The sequence below is a fragment of the Puma concolor genome, chromosome E2, assembly GCF_028749965.1.
Source record: "Puma concolor isolate L17-30 chromosome E2, mPumCon1.1.hap2, whole genome shotgun sequence".
NCBI classification, from domain to species: Eukaryota; Metazoa; Chordata; class Mammalia; order Carnivora; family Felidae; genus Puma; species Puma concolor.
In genome coordinates, this window is record NC_141681.1 from 7,132,372 (window position 1) to 7,146,908 (window position 14,537).

Consider the following 14,537-nt stretch of genomic DNA (forward strand, 5'->3'; position numbering starts at 1 on the left):
CTGTTAAAGATAGCATCTTGTCAGGGATTTGTTAGATGGTTGGGCTTTCCAGGGGAATTGCATGGTCCTAGTTTTTCCTCACTTCTCTGTCAGGTTGCTCATCTTTGTATGGATTTGTGGGATGCACTGGGGGATCTGTTTGACCAGATGAACACGGACAGGTTCTTGAACACTTGTCTTTTTCTTTCCTTTGTCTTCCTTTTGTCCATAGTATTTTTCTTTCTTTTTTAAAAAGTTTATTTATTTTGAGAGAGAGAACACAGGAGGAGCAGAGAGAGAGAGAGAGAGAGAGAGAGAGAGAGAAAATCCCAAGCAGGCTCTGTGCTGTCAGCATGGAGCCTGATGTAGGGCTCGAACTCATGAACTGTGAGGTTGAACTAGGGAAGAGGTGAACAACATTAGGGAGAGATCAGGAACTTTCAGGGAGGCAGCCTGCAGCTGCAAGTAGAGGCAGAAGAAGCTTTGAGGTTTGGAGGGAAAAAAAAAAAAAGATAAACACATTCCACACCTGCCTGGGCTATGTTGCATGCATGGAGTCTCATAAACTTTGTGATAAGTTCCCAATAAAAAGTCAGGGACAAAATTCCTCAGTGGCTACCCAGTCGGGAAGCCCCCTCACTCTTGAGAGCTTTATACTTTCCCTCAGTAAACTCTATTGCTGTACTCTCTGTTGTCCACAAGATTCATTCTTCGTCTCCGTGAAGGACCAGCGTCCTCCCACCTTCTGTAACAAGATCATGACCTTAGCCAAAATCAAGAGTCAGATGCTTAATGGACTGCGTGACCCAGGCGTTCAGTTACATACTACTTTTAATTTTAATGTTAAAATAATCCATCTTTTTGGCTGTTTTTTTTTTTTTTGATAAGTGTTTGTGAAACTCCCAATGTGAAGGGAAAAAAAATTATTAAATTTTTTAAATGTTTATTTATTTTTATTTATTTTTTTTTTCAACGTTTATTTATTTTTGGGACAGAGAGAGACAGAGCATGAATGGGGGAGGGGCAGAGAGAGGGAGACACAGAATCGGAAACAGGCTCCAGGCTCTGAGCCGTCAGCCCAGAGCCCGACTCGGGGCTCGAACTCACGGACCGCGAGATCGTGACCTGGCTGAAGTCGGACGCTTAACCGACTGCGCCACCCAGGCACCCCTTAAATGTTTATTTTTGAGAGAGAGAGCAAGGGGGGGGGGGGGGAGGAGAGAGGGAAACACAGAATCCATAGCAGGTTCCAGGCTCTGAGCTGTCAGCACAGAGCCCGACATGGGGCTCAAACTCATGAACCATGAGATCATGACCTGAGCTGAAGTCGGGGGCTTTACTGACTCAGCCACCCCTGGCGCCCCTCCATGTGACTTTTGAAAGAAGCTTATAAAGTTCTGTGAAAATGTTCCCTTCAGCTTTGTCTTCTCCCACAAACATAGGTGCTCCACTTGGAGCCACCTGCAGCCCTGCCCCGACCCACGGTCCTTAGGGGCTGCTGACATATATCCTCCCTCCCTGGGTACTCAGAGGGCAACGGGTGTACCTTCCATTAGATCCGTGAAGACTGGAGTGGGAAGTTGTAAATAAATGCCTGTGGCTTTTGATGTGAACCCTTAAAAAAATCCCAAGTACAAGTGGACCCCTAGGGTTCAAACTCCGGTTGTTCAAGGGTCAACTGTAGTTCTCTGAACGTCCCCCCAGCCCCCGCCCCACCCCCCCATGGCTTGGTCATTATTTGTAAATGTGCTTAAACAAAAGCTGTATTCTCTGGGTGCAAAGTTCAGAGTGTGTTTGTAGGAGCATATGTGTGCACTTGATCAACCTTGTGAACTTGTGTTCAGATCCTCTTTGTCTTTTGTTACCTTGAGCTATAGTTTTCTCAAGAGAGGACTTTTTCTCCCCAACCATAACTGTGAACTTGTTTTTCCTCCCCTAATCTGCTTTACACTTTTCAGAGCTATGTTGTGAGAAGCATCAAAGTTTTTGTCTATAGCAGTTTGTTGGGGTAGTATTGTTACCATATACAATGTTACTGTTAGTGGTCCCTACCTTGCACTGTAATTTATCTGATACTAACAAGGCTACTCCAGCTGTGTTTTTTATGAGAATTTGCCTGGTACATCTTTTTATATAACCTTGTTTTTCTTTTCTTGTTTTTGAAAATAAAATTGAAATGAAATGAGAGAATAATATATATTGATGCACAATAAACAAACGTTTTAAAAAAATTTTTAAAGAGTGGGGAAGAGTTTTATTCGAGCCCAAGTTAGGACAGCTTCCTGGGATACACAATCTTCACAAAGAGTATGCTCCAGGGAACATTTGGTGTAGGGTTCTATATGTTCTGTTTGGTTTTACACAAAGAGTTACAAATCATCATGAGGAAGGACATTTCAGAAAGTTACAGACTTTATCTTAGGTTTTCAGTGTGTGAAAGGCTATAGGACTTTAATCTTATGGGAACCAGGGAGGTTCGTGTGGGTGGTTTTTTAGCTTTATATTTGGAATGCTTTATTTTTGTTTATTATTATTCTTTAAGGAAGCAGATCTACAACCTGTGCTCTGAGCAGAAATAGAGCCCATGCTTTGAGGTTTTGCTGAGTCATTTGGACTCTGGTAAATGTTAGAGCACAGCTTCCTTGGGCCCAGGAGCTGGGCTCACAAACGTTAAAAGTTGAAAATTTGCTTTTTCATATAATGGTGTTTTCTCACTACCCAGAATTATTAGCTTCTAACATTCTGTACTATTTCTTCTAGTTTTCATCTCCCTCCTTCCCTCCTTCTGATTCCTCTCCCCTCCCCCACCCCATCCTTTTCCTGGCTCTCTCCCTTATTTTTCATTATTACTTATTCTTCTATTTAAGTGGTTAGCCATGTATCCAGTTTTGGTAGAGCAAGCGCATTTTTACATTTGTGCCAAACAGAGCAACACTTTCAGTGTTTCAAAGAGAAATAAAATATATAACAGAGCTAAAACTTTGCCTGTCGCTGTCCCATCACCTTTGCCTTCCCCACTAACTCCATCTTCATTTTGACTGAAAAAATTTTTTAATTTAATGTTTATTTCGAGAGAGAGATAGAGCATGAGCAGGGGAGGCACAGAAAGAGAGAGGGAGACACAGAATCTGAAGCAGGCTCCAGGCTCTGGTAGGTCAGCACAGAGCCTGATGCGGGGCTTGAACTCATGAAATTATGACCTGAGCCAAAATCAGACACTCAATTGACTGAGCCACCCAGGCACCCTGTGGTGGGATTCTCGCACAGACAGTCAGGACACTGAGGCTTTTCCTGCCAGAAAGCAACTTTATTCGTGCTGGCACTGCTCCTGGGGTTCGTACCCAAAGAACTGAGCTCCAAAGGCCACGTGGTGTAGGTTTTTTTTTTTTTTTTTTTTTTTAATATATTTCCTACTTCTTTGTCTCCCGTGTGTGGTAATACATACAAACATGCGGTCTGATTAAGTAGTCTCATGTTACAAGGTCGTGAGGGAAGTTGTTGCGTAGGCGCATAGCCAGTTTACCCTGAGGTTTGTTTTTTTTTCTTTTTCTTTCCTTGGGGAGGGGACCCTACCACAGCCCCTTGTCTTGACTTTTAGATGTTCCTTTCAGTCCATTTTTGTGCTTTTACCTATCCATCTGTACGTCTGCTTTAAAACTTCATTTAAATGGTATCAGTGGATGTGCTTTGCTCTGCATTCTGCTTTCTTCAAACAATAGTGTTCAAATGTGTCCATGTTCTGTTTGTGTTATACCCCATTCTGTTTCATCCACTTATTCTAGCCCATCTTACAAATGTCCTATGGTTTCCTGTGTGTCCTTCTACTAATTTCTGTTATTCCGTTTTGTTCCTTTGCTACATTTGTGTTTCTAGCTTCTTTCACTCAATTTGTGGTTGTGTGATCCACCCGTGTTGCTACACGTTGTCATACCTCAGTCATTTGTCACCACTGTATGCGCTCCATGTGTAAACACACACAGCTCACCAATTCAGCAGATGGGCAGTGGGACTCATCTGTTTTTGACTCTTGTGAATGACAGTACTGTGGACGCTCTGGAACATGCCTTTTGGTAGGTATATGTTTAGGAGTAGAGTTGCTGGGTCATCGGGTATGCGTGTGGTTAACATGGCAGAGAGGGTCAGATGTCTTTATAATGTGATTTTGTCCCACGCAACAAGCACTGTACCATTTGCTCTATGTTCTTGCCAACAGTTGGTAGTGTTGATAGCTTTTTAAATTTTTGCCACTCTAATAATTGTTTTATTGTGGTTTTAATTTATATGTTCTTATGAATAATGAGTGCGTGTCTTTTTATATACTTACCAGTCATTTGATTTTTTTTTAATGTTTATTTTTGAGGGGCAGGGGTGGAGAGAGAGAGAGAGGGAGCGCATAAATGGGGAAAAGCAGAGGGACAGAGACACAGAATCTGAAGCAGGCTCCAGGCTGTCAGCACAGAGCCCAACGTAGGCCTCGAACTCACACTTAGGAGCCGTGAAATCGTGACGTGAGCTGAAGTCAGACGCCTAATTGACTGAGCCACCCAGGCGCTCCTGCTTATCAGCCATTTGGTTATACTCTTGTAAGTTGCTCATTCATGAAACTTGCCCTTTTTTTTTTTTTTTTTTACCTAATGAATTATCTTTTTCTTACTGGTTTGGAGGGATGGAATCCTCTTGTGACTGAGGTTCTTTGTCAGTTGTGTTATTGCAAATACTGTCTTCTGTCCTGTGGCCACCCTTTCTGCTTTCCTGATTGCATCTCCGGATGAATGCTGGTTGTCAACTTCAGTGGAGACTAATTCAGTGGGTCTTCCTTGAGGGTTGGTGCTTTGGCTGCTTTGCCAAAGCAGCTTTTCCCTCTCCAAGGCTGTGAATACCTTCTAGAAATGTTATTGTTTTATCTTCTACTTTTTTTAAAGTTTATTTACTTTGAGAGAGAGAGAGAGCACTCAAGCAGGGGAAGGGCAGAGAGAAGGAGAGAGAGAATCCCACGTAGGCCCTGCACTGTCAGTGCAGAGCCCGATTCGGGGCTCCATCCCATGAACTGTGAGATCAGGACCTGAGCTGAAATCAAGAGTCCAATGCTCAACTGACCAAGCCACCCGGGCTCCTCTTAGGCTTTACATTTTCATCTATCGTCTTAATTAGACTTGATTTTTGTGTGTGGTATAAGGTGGGCGGGTCAGGTTTCATGTCCATTGGTGGTGCTAAATAAACTTGCTTAATCGATACAAACGTGGAAAAACTGGTTGATATCCATAGGCAGTGAGCACTTGAGTCTCCACTGGGCATAATTTGCATAGCTGTGGACAACATTCATCTGAGCTGCAATGCGAAGTGTAGAGTCAGGTGACCTGGCCATCTGATAGACTATCTGTATCGTTCTTTGAATTCTTAGAATCGGTAGCAACACTGGTTTCCTTGTTAATTTATGAGTTAGATAAATTTTCGCCATGTGTTCATTTTATATTTTAATGAGAGTTCTATCAACAAAAGATACGTTAGCAGTTCTTTGACTTTGCTTTTTGCTACTCCTTGTTCATCTTCTAAAGACTTTTTTTAATGTTTATTTATTTTTGAGACAATGCGAGACACAGAGTGCAAGCAGTGGAGGGGCAGACAGAGGGAGACACAGAATCTGAAGCGGGCTCCGGGCTCTGAGCTGTCGACACAGAGCCCGACGCGGGGCTCGAACTCATGAACCGTGAGATCATGACCTGAGCTGAAGTCGGACGCTTAACCGACCGAGCCACTCAGGCGCCCCTCCTTGTTCATCTTCTAAATGCAGTGGAGGGAGGAGTCATCACAGTGGAGAAGGAGGGGGCCTGAAGTTCCCTTGTCCCTCAAACACAGCAATATTGAGTATTAGAATTCCAGGAATCTGGGCTGCAGAGTGACAGAAACATCTCCAGGGGCCTACGGGGACAACTTGGTGGGCCATAGGTGTGGGACTGCAAACTGGGAGAGATAAAATGTGTGGCATAGGCTCTGGGGGGGATCCTCTTCTGTGGAGGGACAAAAGGAAGAGAAAGAGAGGCTGTGGAAGTGTAGCACTGTATTTGTACAAGAGAAAAACCTCTCTGGGCCACGGACCTGAGAACAGAAAAAAATGGAGACAGAACCAATTTCTAGCTTGTTAAACGGCCTCAGGAGTGATGAATCAGGGTTGTGGGACTTACTCTGGACTGGGGCCCAGTAAAATCATGCCATCAAAGTCTTGCCGGGCTGATGTTACCTTATCTAGTTATTAGTTTGTTTGATGTCTTCCTCCACTAGAATTAAGATTCACGAGGGCAGAGACCTTGTCTGTCCTTACGGCCCCTTGTTTCTCAAGTGTGCCAATACCAGGAGGCACAGAGAACTGCCTTCACAGTCAACACAAACAGGCCAACACCATGACATATCATAGTGAAACTGGCAAAATACAAAGGTAAAGAGAGAATTCTGAAAGCGGCTAGGGACAAACGGGCCTTAACCTACAAGGGAGACACATAAGGGTAGTAGCAGACCTGTCCACTGAAAGTTGGCAGTCCAGAAGGGAGTGGCAAGAAATAGTCAATGTGCTGAATAGGAAAAATACGCAGCCAAGAATCCCTCATCCAGCAAGGCTGTCATTCAGAATAGAAAGAGAGATAAGGGTTTTCCCAGACAAACAAAAATCAAGGAGTTCATGACCACTCAACCAGCCCTGCAGGAGATCCGAAGGGGGACTCTGTGAGTGGAACCCTGCAAGGGACCAGAGACATCACCACAAGCACGAGAAAGAATGAAACCTACAGATAACACAATGACCCTAAATCCGTATCTTTCAGTAATCACTCTGAATGAAAATGGACTAAATGCTCCAACCAAAAGACACAGGGTATCAGAATGGATAGAAAACCAAGGTCCATCTATATGCTGTCAACAAGAGACTCATTTTAGACCTGAGAACACCTGCAGATTGAAAGTGAGGGGATGCAGAACCATCTATCATGTTACTAGATGTCAAAAGAAAGCTGGAGCAGCCATACTTCTATCAAACGAGATTTTAAACCAAAGACTATAACAAGAGATGAAGAAGGGCATTATATCATAATTAAGGGGTCTATCCATCAAGAAGAACTAACAGTTGTAAATGTTTATGCCCCGACTTGAAAGAACCCAAATATATAAATCAACTAATCACAAACATAAGCAATCTTACTGATAACAATACAGTAATTGTAGGAGAATTTAATACAGCAATGGACAGATCATCTAGGCAGAAAATCAATAAAGAAACAATGGCCTTGAATGATACACCGGACCAGATGGACTTGACAGATATATTCAGAACTTTTCATCCAAAAGCAGCAGAATACACATTCTTCTCGAGTGCACATGGAACAATCTCAAAAATAGATCACATAACTGAGTTGCAAAACAGCCCTCAATAAATATAAAAGAATTAAGGTCATACCATGCATATTTTCAGATCACAATGCTGTGAAACTTGAAACCAACCAGAAATCAAGAAAAATTTTGTAAAGCCTCCAAATGCATGGAGGTTAAAGAACATCCTGCTAAAGAATGAATGGGTCAACCAGGCAATTAAAGAAGAAATTAAAAAACATATGGAAGCAAATGACAATGAAAACACAACAGCCTAAACCAGCATTTGATCCTGTCAATAGATGCAGAAAAAGCCCAAACCTTTTGGGACGCAGCAAAAGAAAAACCAACAAATAACCCATTGAAGAAATGGGCAGAAGACATGAATAGACCCTTTTCCAAAGAAGACATCCAGATTGCCAACAGGCACATGAAATGATGCTCAATGTCACTCCTCATCAAGGAAATACAAATCAAAACCACACTGAGATACCACCTCACGCCGGTCAGAGTAGCTAAATCAGGAGACTGTAGATGTTGGAGAGGATGTGGAGAAACGGGAACCCTCTTGCACTGTGGGCAGGAATGCAAACTGGTGTAGCCGCTCTGGAAAACAGTGTGGAGGTTCCTCAAAAAATTAAAAATAGTGCTCGTAGTGGGTCGTAGGGTAATTCTACTAGGAATTTATCCAAAGGATACAGGAGTTCTGATTCCTAGGGGCACATGTACCCCAATGTTTCTAGCAGCACTTTCAACAATAGCCAAATTATGGGAAGAGCCCACATGTCCATCACCTGATGAATGGATGAAGAAGATGTGGTTTATATATACAATGGAATACTACTTGGCAATGAGAAAGAATGAAATCTTGCCATTTGCAACAATGTGGATGGAACTGGAGGGTATTATGCTAAGTGAAATAAGTCAGAGAAAGACAGATATTGTATGTGTCACTCATATGGAATCTGAGAAAGTTAACAGCAGACAGGGAAGGGAAAGGAAAAAAATAGTTTCAAACAGAGAGGGAAACAAACCATAAGAGATTCTTTACACAGAACAAACAGGGTTGATGGGGGGCGGGGAGAGGGGGAAATGGGTGATGGGCATTGAGGAGGGCCCTTGTTGGGATGAGCACTGGGTGTTGTCTGTAAGCAATGAATCATGGGAATCTAGTCCCCAAACCAAGAGCACATTGTATACATTGTATGTTAGCTAGCTTAGCAATAAATTATATTTTAAAAATAAATAAAGTAGGCCAAATCAAAAGTTCTTTTAAAAAGAAAAAAAATGCAGGGGTTTGTCATAGGCTGTTCTTAAGTTTTTGGATGAGTGTGACTAATGCAATCAGTGGCTAAGGGTTGGGAGTAGGACAATCTTAGGATATACAACATGGTGTCCTATGCACCATGCATCCTTGGCAAGAAAATAGAATGACTGATAATTCTAACGTGCCCTGTCACTTAGTTTAGAAGTACAGGTGCTTATACAGGTGCTCATTGTCCCTTTAACACCAAATATTCTTCCAAAACTGACAAATTAAAGACTGGTCATGTATTGTATAAACTTGGGTTTTTACATGGAGTGATTTTTTGCTGTAAGGAAGATAGATCAGTAACCTAGAGAAAAGTGTAACAGGTTAGAAAAACACATTTTAAAAAATGATCATTGTACCTATCTCATGGCTGAAGTGTTTACTGTATTATAGGGGAGGAGAAAAGTGAATAGAATTAAGAAAAAAAAAAAAAAAAAAAAGGTCCTGAGCAGATTGCTGTATTCACTTAGACCAAATTTTTATTTTTTAAAAATGCAATACAGCCATTTAATTTTCACATTAACAATAGCCAGTATTTGCATGACTCATTCACATGATTTTTTATGTACACACAAGCACACACTGTTTATATAAAAAATAAATTAAGCTTTAATAATGAAAAACAAGTTTACAAATGTAGCTTTTAAAAGCCTACTGGAAAATAAGAAATGTGGAAATTTCTGAGAGACAGGGTCACTGAAGCAGGGTCTCTTTGAGCAGAAAATATTTCAGAAAGGAAAGGGCCTGAGACAAATCTTTAAATGTTTTCCAAATGCCAGTTTTGTCATTCTGCATATTTCTTAATCTATTTAACTTTCCGTTGGCCAGGGTGTGGCTTTTTAGGATTGTCTCAAAAAAATTAGCGGTCACCCAAGTTGAAAGTTAACTTCATTTACTTAAGTTAAAAGGACTAAGGCCCCCTTTAGCCATCCTTCTTCGTTCTAAGTGCAATGTGTCATTTAGTGGCCTTAGATCAAGCATCTTAAAATTGATGGCTCAGAGACCTCTCCAGTGAATTTTGTAAATCTGAGTATCCCCCTGCACATTTCTACACTGTTGGCTAAAATTGTCCATCATAAATAGTTGGAAAGGATCTGAGTTGCCAATGGATTGTAGATACTGCATCTTTACATAAAATGGTTACATTCCTCTAAGTTTAGAGGCTCTAAATATAGTAGTTGATAGGTACTGTCGCCCGTTCAAAAAAATCACATGAATAAGGCAATTTTTAACGGTAGGAAACACCATACTTTTTCCTTTTACTCCTTGAATTTGCATTTTTATTCTATTTCCCTTCAACATTAAAAAAAATTTTTTTTTAATTTTTTTTTTTTGAACTTATTTTTGAGACAGAGACAGAGTATGAACAGGGGAGGGGCAGAGAGAGAGGGAGACACAGAATGGGAAGCAGGCCCCAGGCTCTGAGCCATCAGCCCAGAGCCCGACACGGGGCTCGAACACACGGACGGCGAGATGGTGACCTGAGCTGAAGTTGGACGCTTAAGTGACTGAGCCACCCAGGTGCCCCTCAACATTTTAGCCTAATGAGATATACACGTAACATACGTATACTTTTTTTTAAAGTAGGCTTCATGCCCAGCACAGAACCTAATGCGGGCTTGAAGTTGTGACCCTAATGATATCAAGACCTGAGCTGAGATCAAGAGTTGGATGCTTAACCGACTGAGCACCTGGGCTCCCCTAATGATTTCTGTCTTTTATGTTGGTTGTTTGCATATTTGTAACAAAGTTAGATAATATCCTATAGTCGTAAGGCTCTGTGTATTTGAAACTTTCTTCTGGATTGAACTTGATCAATAAACAACGTACAAATTTTAGTAAATTATTACACTTAGTAAAATTTCATTGGCAATGTATCACTTAATGTTGAAAGCTTTGCCCCCCACCCGAGTCATTTCGTTCCTGCATAGATGAGTGTTACCTTTGTTAGCATGGCCACAATATCCATTCTGTTCCCCCTTACCAATTTTATATATGGAAGTCGTGGCGATCCTTTTTTGCATAGATAAGGAGACAGGGAACAGAAGGGGATTTGTGGTAGCATGATAACTGAATTCTTCCACATCCTTTGGAATTACATGCGAAAATACCCAAGAAATCTTGGATGTTCCTTTAAATTTATTGAAATTAAAGAATTGAGAGCCACCCGAATCACAGAAGGATTTGTACCCTATTGTTAAGAGGCTTTCGCTTTCCGAACACTCGTATTTTGAATTTTCTACCTTGAGTCATGCTCTACCGTTTAAGACTGTGGGGAAAGAGAGGTTTTCTTTTGTGAGGAGAGAAAAAGACATCTTCTGAGTCAGATGAGTCATAAGAAAGAGCAGAATAGGAAGGTAAGGATCTGAAAATTGATGTCCTAAAACTATTTGAGCCTGTGTATGTCTTGGAAAGCTTGGTAGACATTTGGGGGGGTAAGGCCAGCCCAGTGTCAAGACCATTGACCTTGGGGGCTTAAATTTAGATTTTATTTCACTAAGTCTTTAAAGTACATCAATTATTAGATTCTGTCGCTGGCTGCCTTCTAGATGGCCCTCAAATGTGTTGCACTGTGCACTAGCTCCCACGAAATATCCCTTCGCAAAAGGGCTCGGAGATCTAATTTGGGAAGTGTGATATTCTACACCCCTCTTAACTGTGCACGCTAGAATATCCAGGTTTCGCAGCAGAAAAGTGATTTAACTTCGTACCGCCTGAGCGTCCCCAGCTCTAATGATGTAACCAGCATATCCCCCCTTTATCTTTCCACGCAACAGAACTGCCCCTCTAAGTAAACGATAAACCCAGAGACATGGTCAAACAGCCAGCACACTTGCGCACTCGTGGTTCAGGTCTGTCCTGCTGCCGCTGTCTCTCCGAATGCTCCTGTTGCTGCTCTGCTCAGCCTGCACTGGCTGTACTGACTCCATGACCGGCCAGCCCCAGTCTCGGCTGGATAATTTATACTTAGATTATGTGGCATCTGGGCAGACGAGGGGAAGAGCAGTGATGTCACCTGTGCCCTTCCCTTCTCTGTGTCTTTCCTGTGAGAATCCTAGTATCGCCTCTCTCAGTGAGATTTATGTGTTACTCTGTTAAGGAAAGAATGGGGAAGCCAAAGCAAATGCTCTCTAATGGTGCATCCAAGTCACGGTAGTGCTTAGGAGGAGACGGTTTGAGGGAAAGAGTTCTTCCCAGCATTGTTTATAGCATATCCCTCACTTCACGTGGCTGCTTTCTCTCTCTGTGTGTGGCTGGGTATGGATTTTACCCGGCAGCAGCTGAAAAGATGCTTTGTTTCTTCCTTCTGGGCCGCCCGGTCTTCATTTCTTTGACACTAGCAGAAAAGCCATTTTAAGCAGAAAGGGGATCTAGACTTTAAACTGGAGTGAAGTGGAAAGGTTTATGTCTTTTACTCACCCCCGAGCTAAAAAAGGGGGACATGATGGAGGCACAAGGAACCTGGAGGTAGGGGTAGGGGTGCGATAATTAGGCTCCAGTGGCCACCTGGCCAATGGCTAACGGAGAAAAGTTACAGAGTCTGAAAATTCCTTCCCTGTAGCACTGAGCTCAGTGCCTTTGCAACTCACCTTTATTCAACGTTGCTTGGACCATTTGCCACCATCAGGAATATTCTCCGCCCAGTTGCTGACTGGCAAATAATTCGGCAACTCCAGTTGGAGGAATCACAGGGTCATGTTGCAAGATAACCGCCCCACCCCTTCAGACTGCTGTCACCTATGCTCCTGGCTTCGGGGAAGGTACAACGTATGTCTTTGAGGAGCTCATGGAGATGTTCCATGCGAGCAGTCACCATGGCTTTCCCCCCACCTCTAGAAATTTTTTTTTACATTGTAGCCCTGACCTTGGGGACAGTGCTTGGTATACTGAAGTGCTGAAAAGCTTTCGTGGGATGAAGGCATAGGGTCTTTTGATGAGACAGAGCCTGGCTGGTTTTAATGTACTTCCCAGCAAGAATACGTGCCTGCTGAGCCTGAATGGGCTTCAAGGACCCAGCTCCAACCTGTAAATCCACCAGGCTCACTGCTCCTGCGTCCTCTCCTGACACATTATTCTTTCTTGCAATTACCTTTCGCCCCAATCTGACCAAGTTGTGACTTGACTGAGTCATACTGTCCACCTCGACACTATCTTTGTCTTTAAAATGCCGTAATAAACCATCACACTGTACAAATCATTCGATTGTCTATCAAGATGTAGAGGAGTGTCGTCGTGTCCCAGGTGGGTCTGCCTCTTTGGGGATGACTGTATGTAGGATTTTCTGTAGTTTCCTACAGCTTAAGATTTAGCTCGTGGCTCCACAAAGCGGAACAACACAGAGAGCTGAATTCTGATCACCTGTTAAAATCCATAGCCCATGGAGAGCTGCAACCAGCTCGTGAGTGGGCAGAGCAGGGGTGAGTAAGAAGCCAGCCGAGCCTACAGTGGGTCTCTGGTCTCTCCATCAGACTTTCTAAATCAAAGGGGCCCCCACCCCGGTAACGCCAGTCCCAAAGCAAGTTTCCACCACGGACTGGAGCTCGTTCTAACGAACAGAGACCGCACGCCCCAGCCACCTCTCCGGTACGGCAGCGGGCCTGTCACGAGCACTGCGGCTTTGGTGCTTAGCTGACTCAGCTGACCTGGGGCAGAGAAGCCGGGTAGAGGTGCAGCGGGGCGAGGGCCACTTGCGGGGCCCAGGGGAAGGCCGAACCGTTTGCCTTTTAGTTACAATCCTTTTCCGAATCTAATGAATTCGTTCCTTACGTATGGGGCTCATCTTCCTCGGAAGTCAATTACTTGGGTCCTTAGAGGCTGGACAAGGGTCCTGCTCACTGTACAGGTTGAGCACAGAAGGTCTAATGGATCAAGATTTTCACCGCTTTTATTCAAGGAGGTTGGGAACACGAGAGGCCAAAAAACGAGGAAACACGTTTTTACGATCCTCTATAGAAAATATAAGTTAAGAAATTGTCCAAGATGAAGAAAGGAGCAGGAAGTCACCCCAGCTCGTGCCAGGTGGGTCTTCAAAAGTGTCCTCTTGACTCCAGGCTTGACGAGACATCACAGATTAGCAAGTCCCCGGGGTCTGAAGAGAGGACATTCTCCTACACGTGAGCACACGCGGGTACGACACCCTTACACGAGTGCCCCAGCGTCTATGAGTAAAACCTACTGTTGCTAACTCTCTTCTCTCTTAACCTGAAACAAAACAGATTTCACAGTCATCTGTTAGGCTCAGATACAGGCCATGTGTGGAACAGTGTAACCTTTGTCCATGCCCTGCAGGGCATCCGTGGCCTGATGGAACAGGGCATCCGTGGCCTGATGGAACAGGGCTGAGAGGGGGAGTGGGGGGAGAGGGGGATGGGGGGGAGAGGGGAGGGGGGACTGGGGGAGAGAGGCGGGGATAGGGGGACTGGGGGGAGAGAGGGAGAGGGGGCAGAGGGGGACGGGGCGGGGGGAGAGGGGGGAGGGGGGACTGGGGGAGAGAGGCGGGGAGAGGGGGACTGGGGGGAGAGAGGGAGGAGGGGGAGAGGGGCCTCCCGGCAAGACAGGAACATCTCTGAAACTGGCCTTCCTCACTAGCATTGTGCTGGGGCCGCAGTGCTGGTGGAGTAACAAATATGGGGAAGGAGTCTGTGCGCTGGTTCCCCTTAGAGGCTGTTCCTGGCACTTGCTTCTGGATGGTTCTCTGTTGAGCAGGACTGTCAGGCACACTGCAGGACACTAAGCACACCTGGCCCCCTCCCAGCCCATCTGTAGCACAACCCGAAGCCTCCCCTGGGGATGGGGGTGGGGTTCTGCCCCAGTGCAGAACCAGTGGACGGTGCGAACTTAATAAGGTTCTTTATTTAGAAGGTAGTGGTCATAGTTAATTTTCACTATT

The 14,537-nt window shown here is 44.0% G+C and overlaps 1 protein-coding gene across 1 annotated transcript in view; it reads right to left on the reverse strand.

Annotated features, from left to right (window-relative positions):
- Positions 1–13,514: 13,514 nt before the first annotated feature.
- Positions 13,515–14,537, reverse strand: part of PLCG2 (phospholipase C gamma 2) — a 154,877-nt gene continuing 153,854 nt past the window's right edge. Inside the window, exon 33 of the mRNA XM_086688823.1 lies at positions 13,515–13,849. Coding sequence (XP_086544949.1) covers positions 13,807–13,849 — 43 coding nt within the window. The 3' untranslated portion in view covers positions 13,515–13,806. The remainder of the gene's footprint in view (positions 13,850–14,537) is intronic.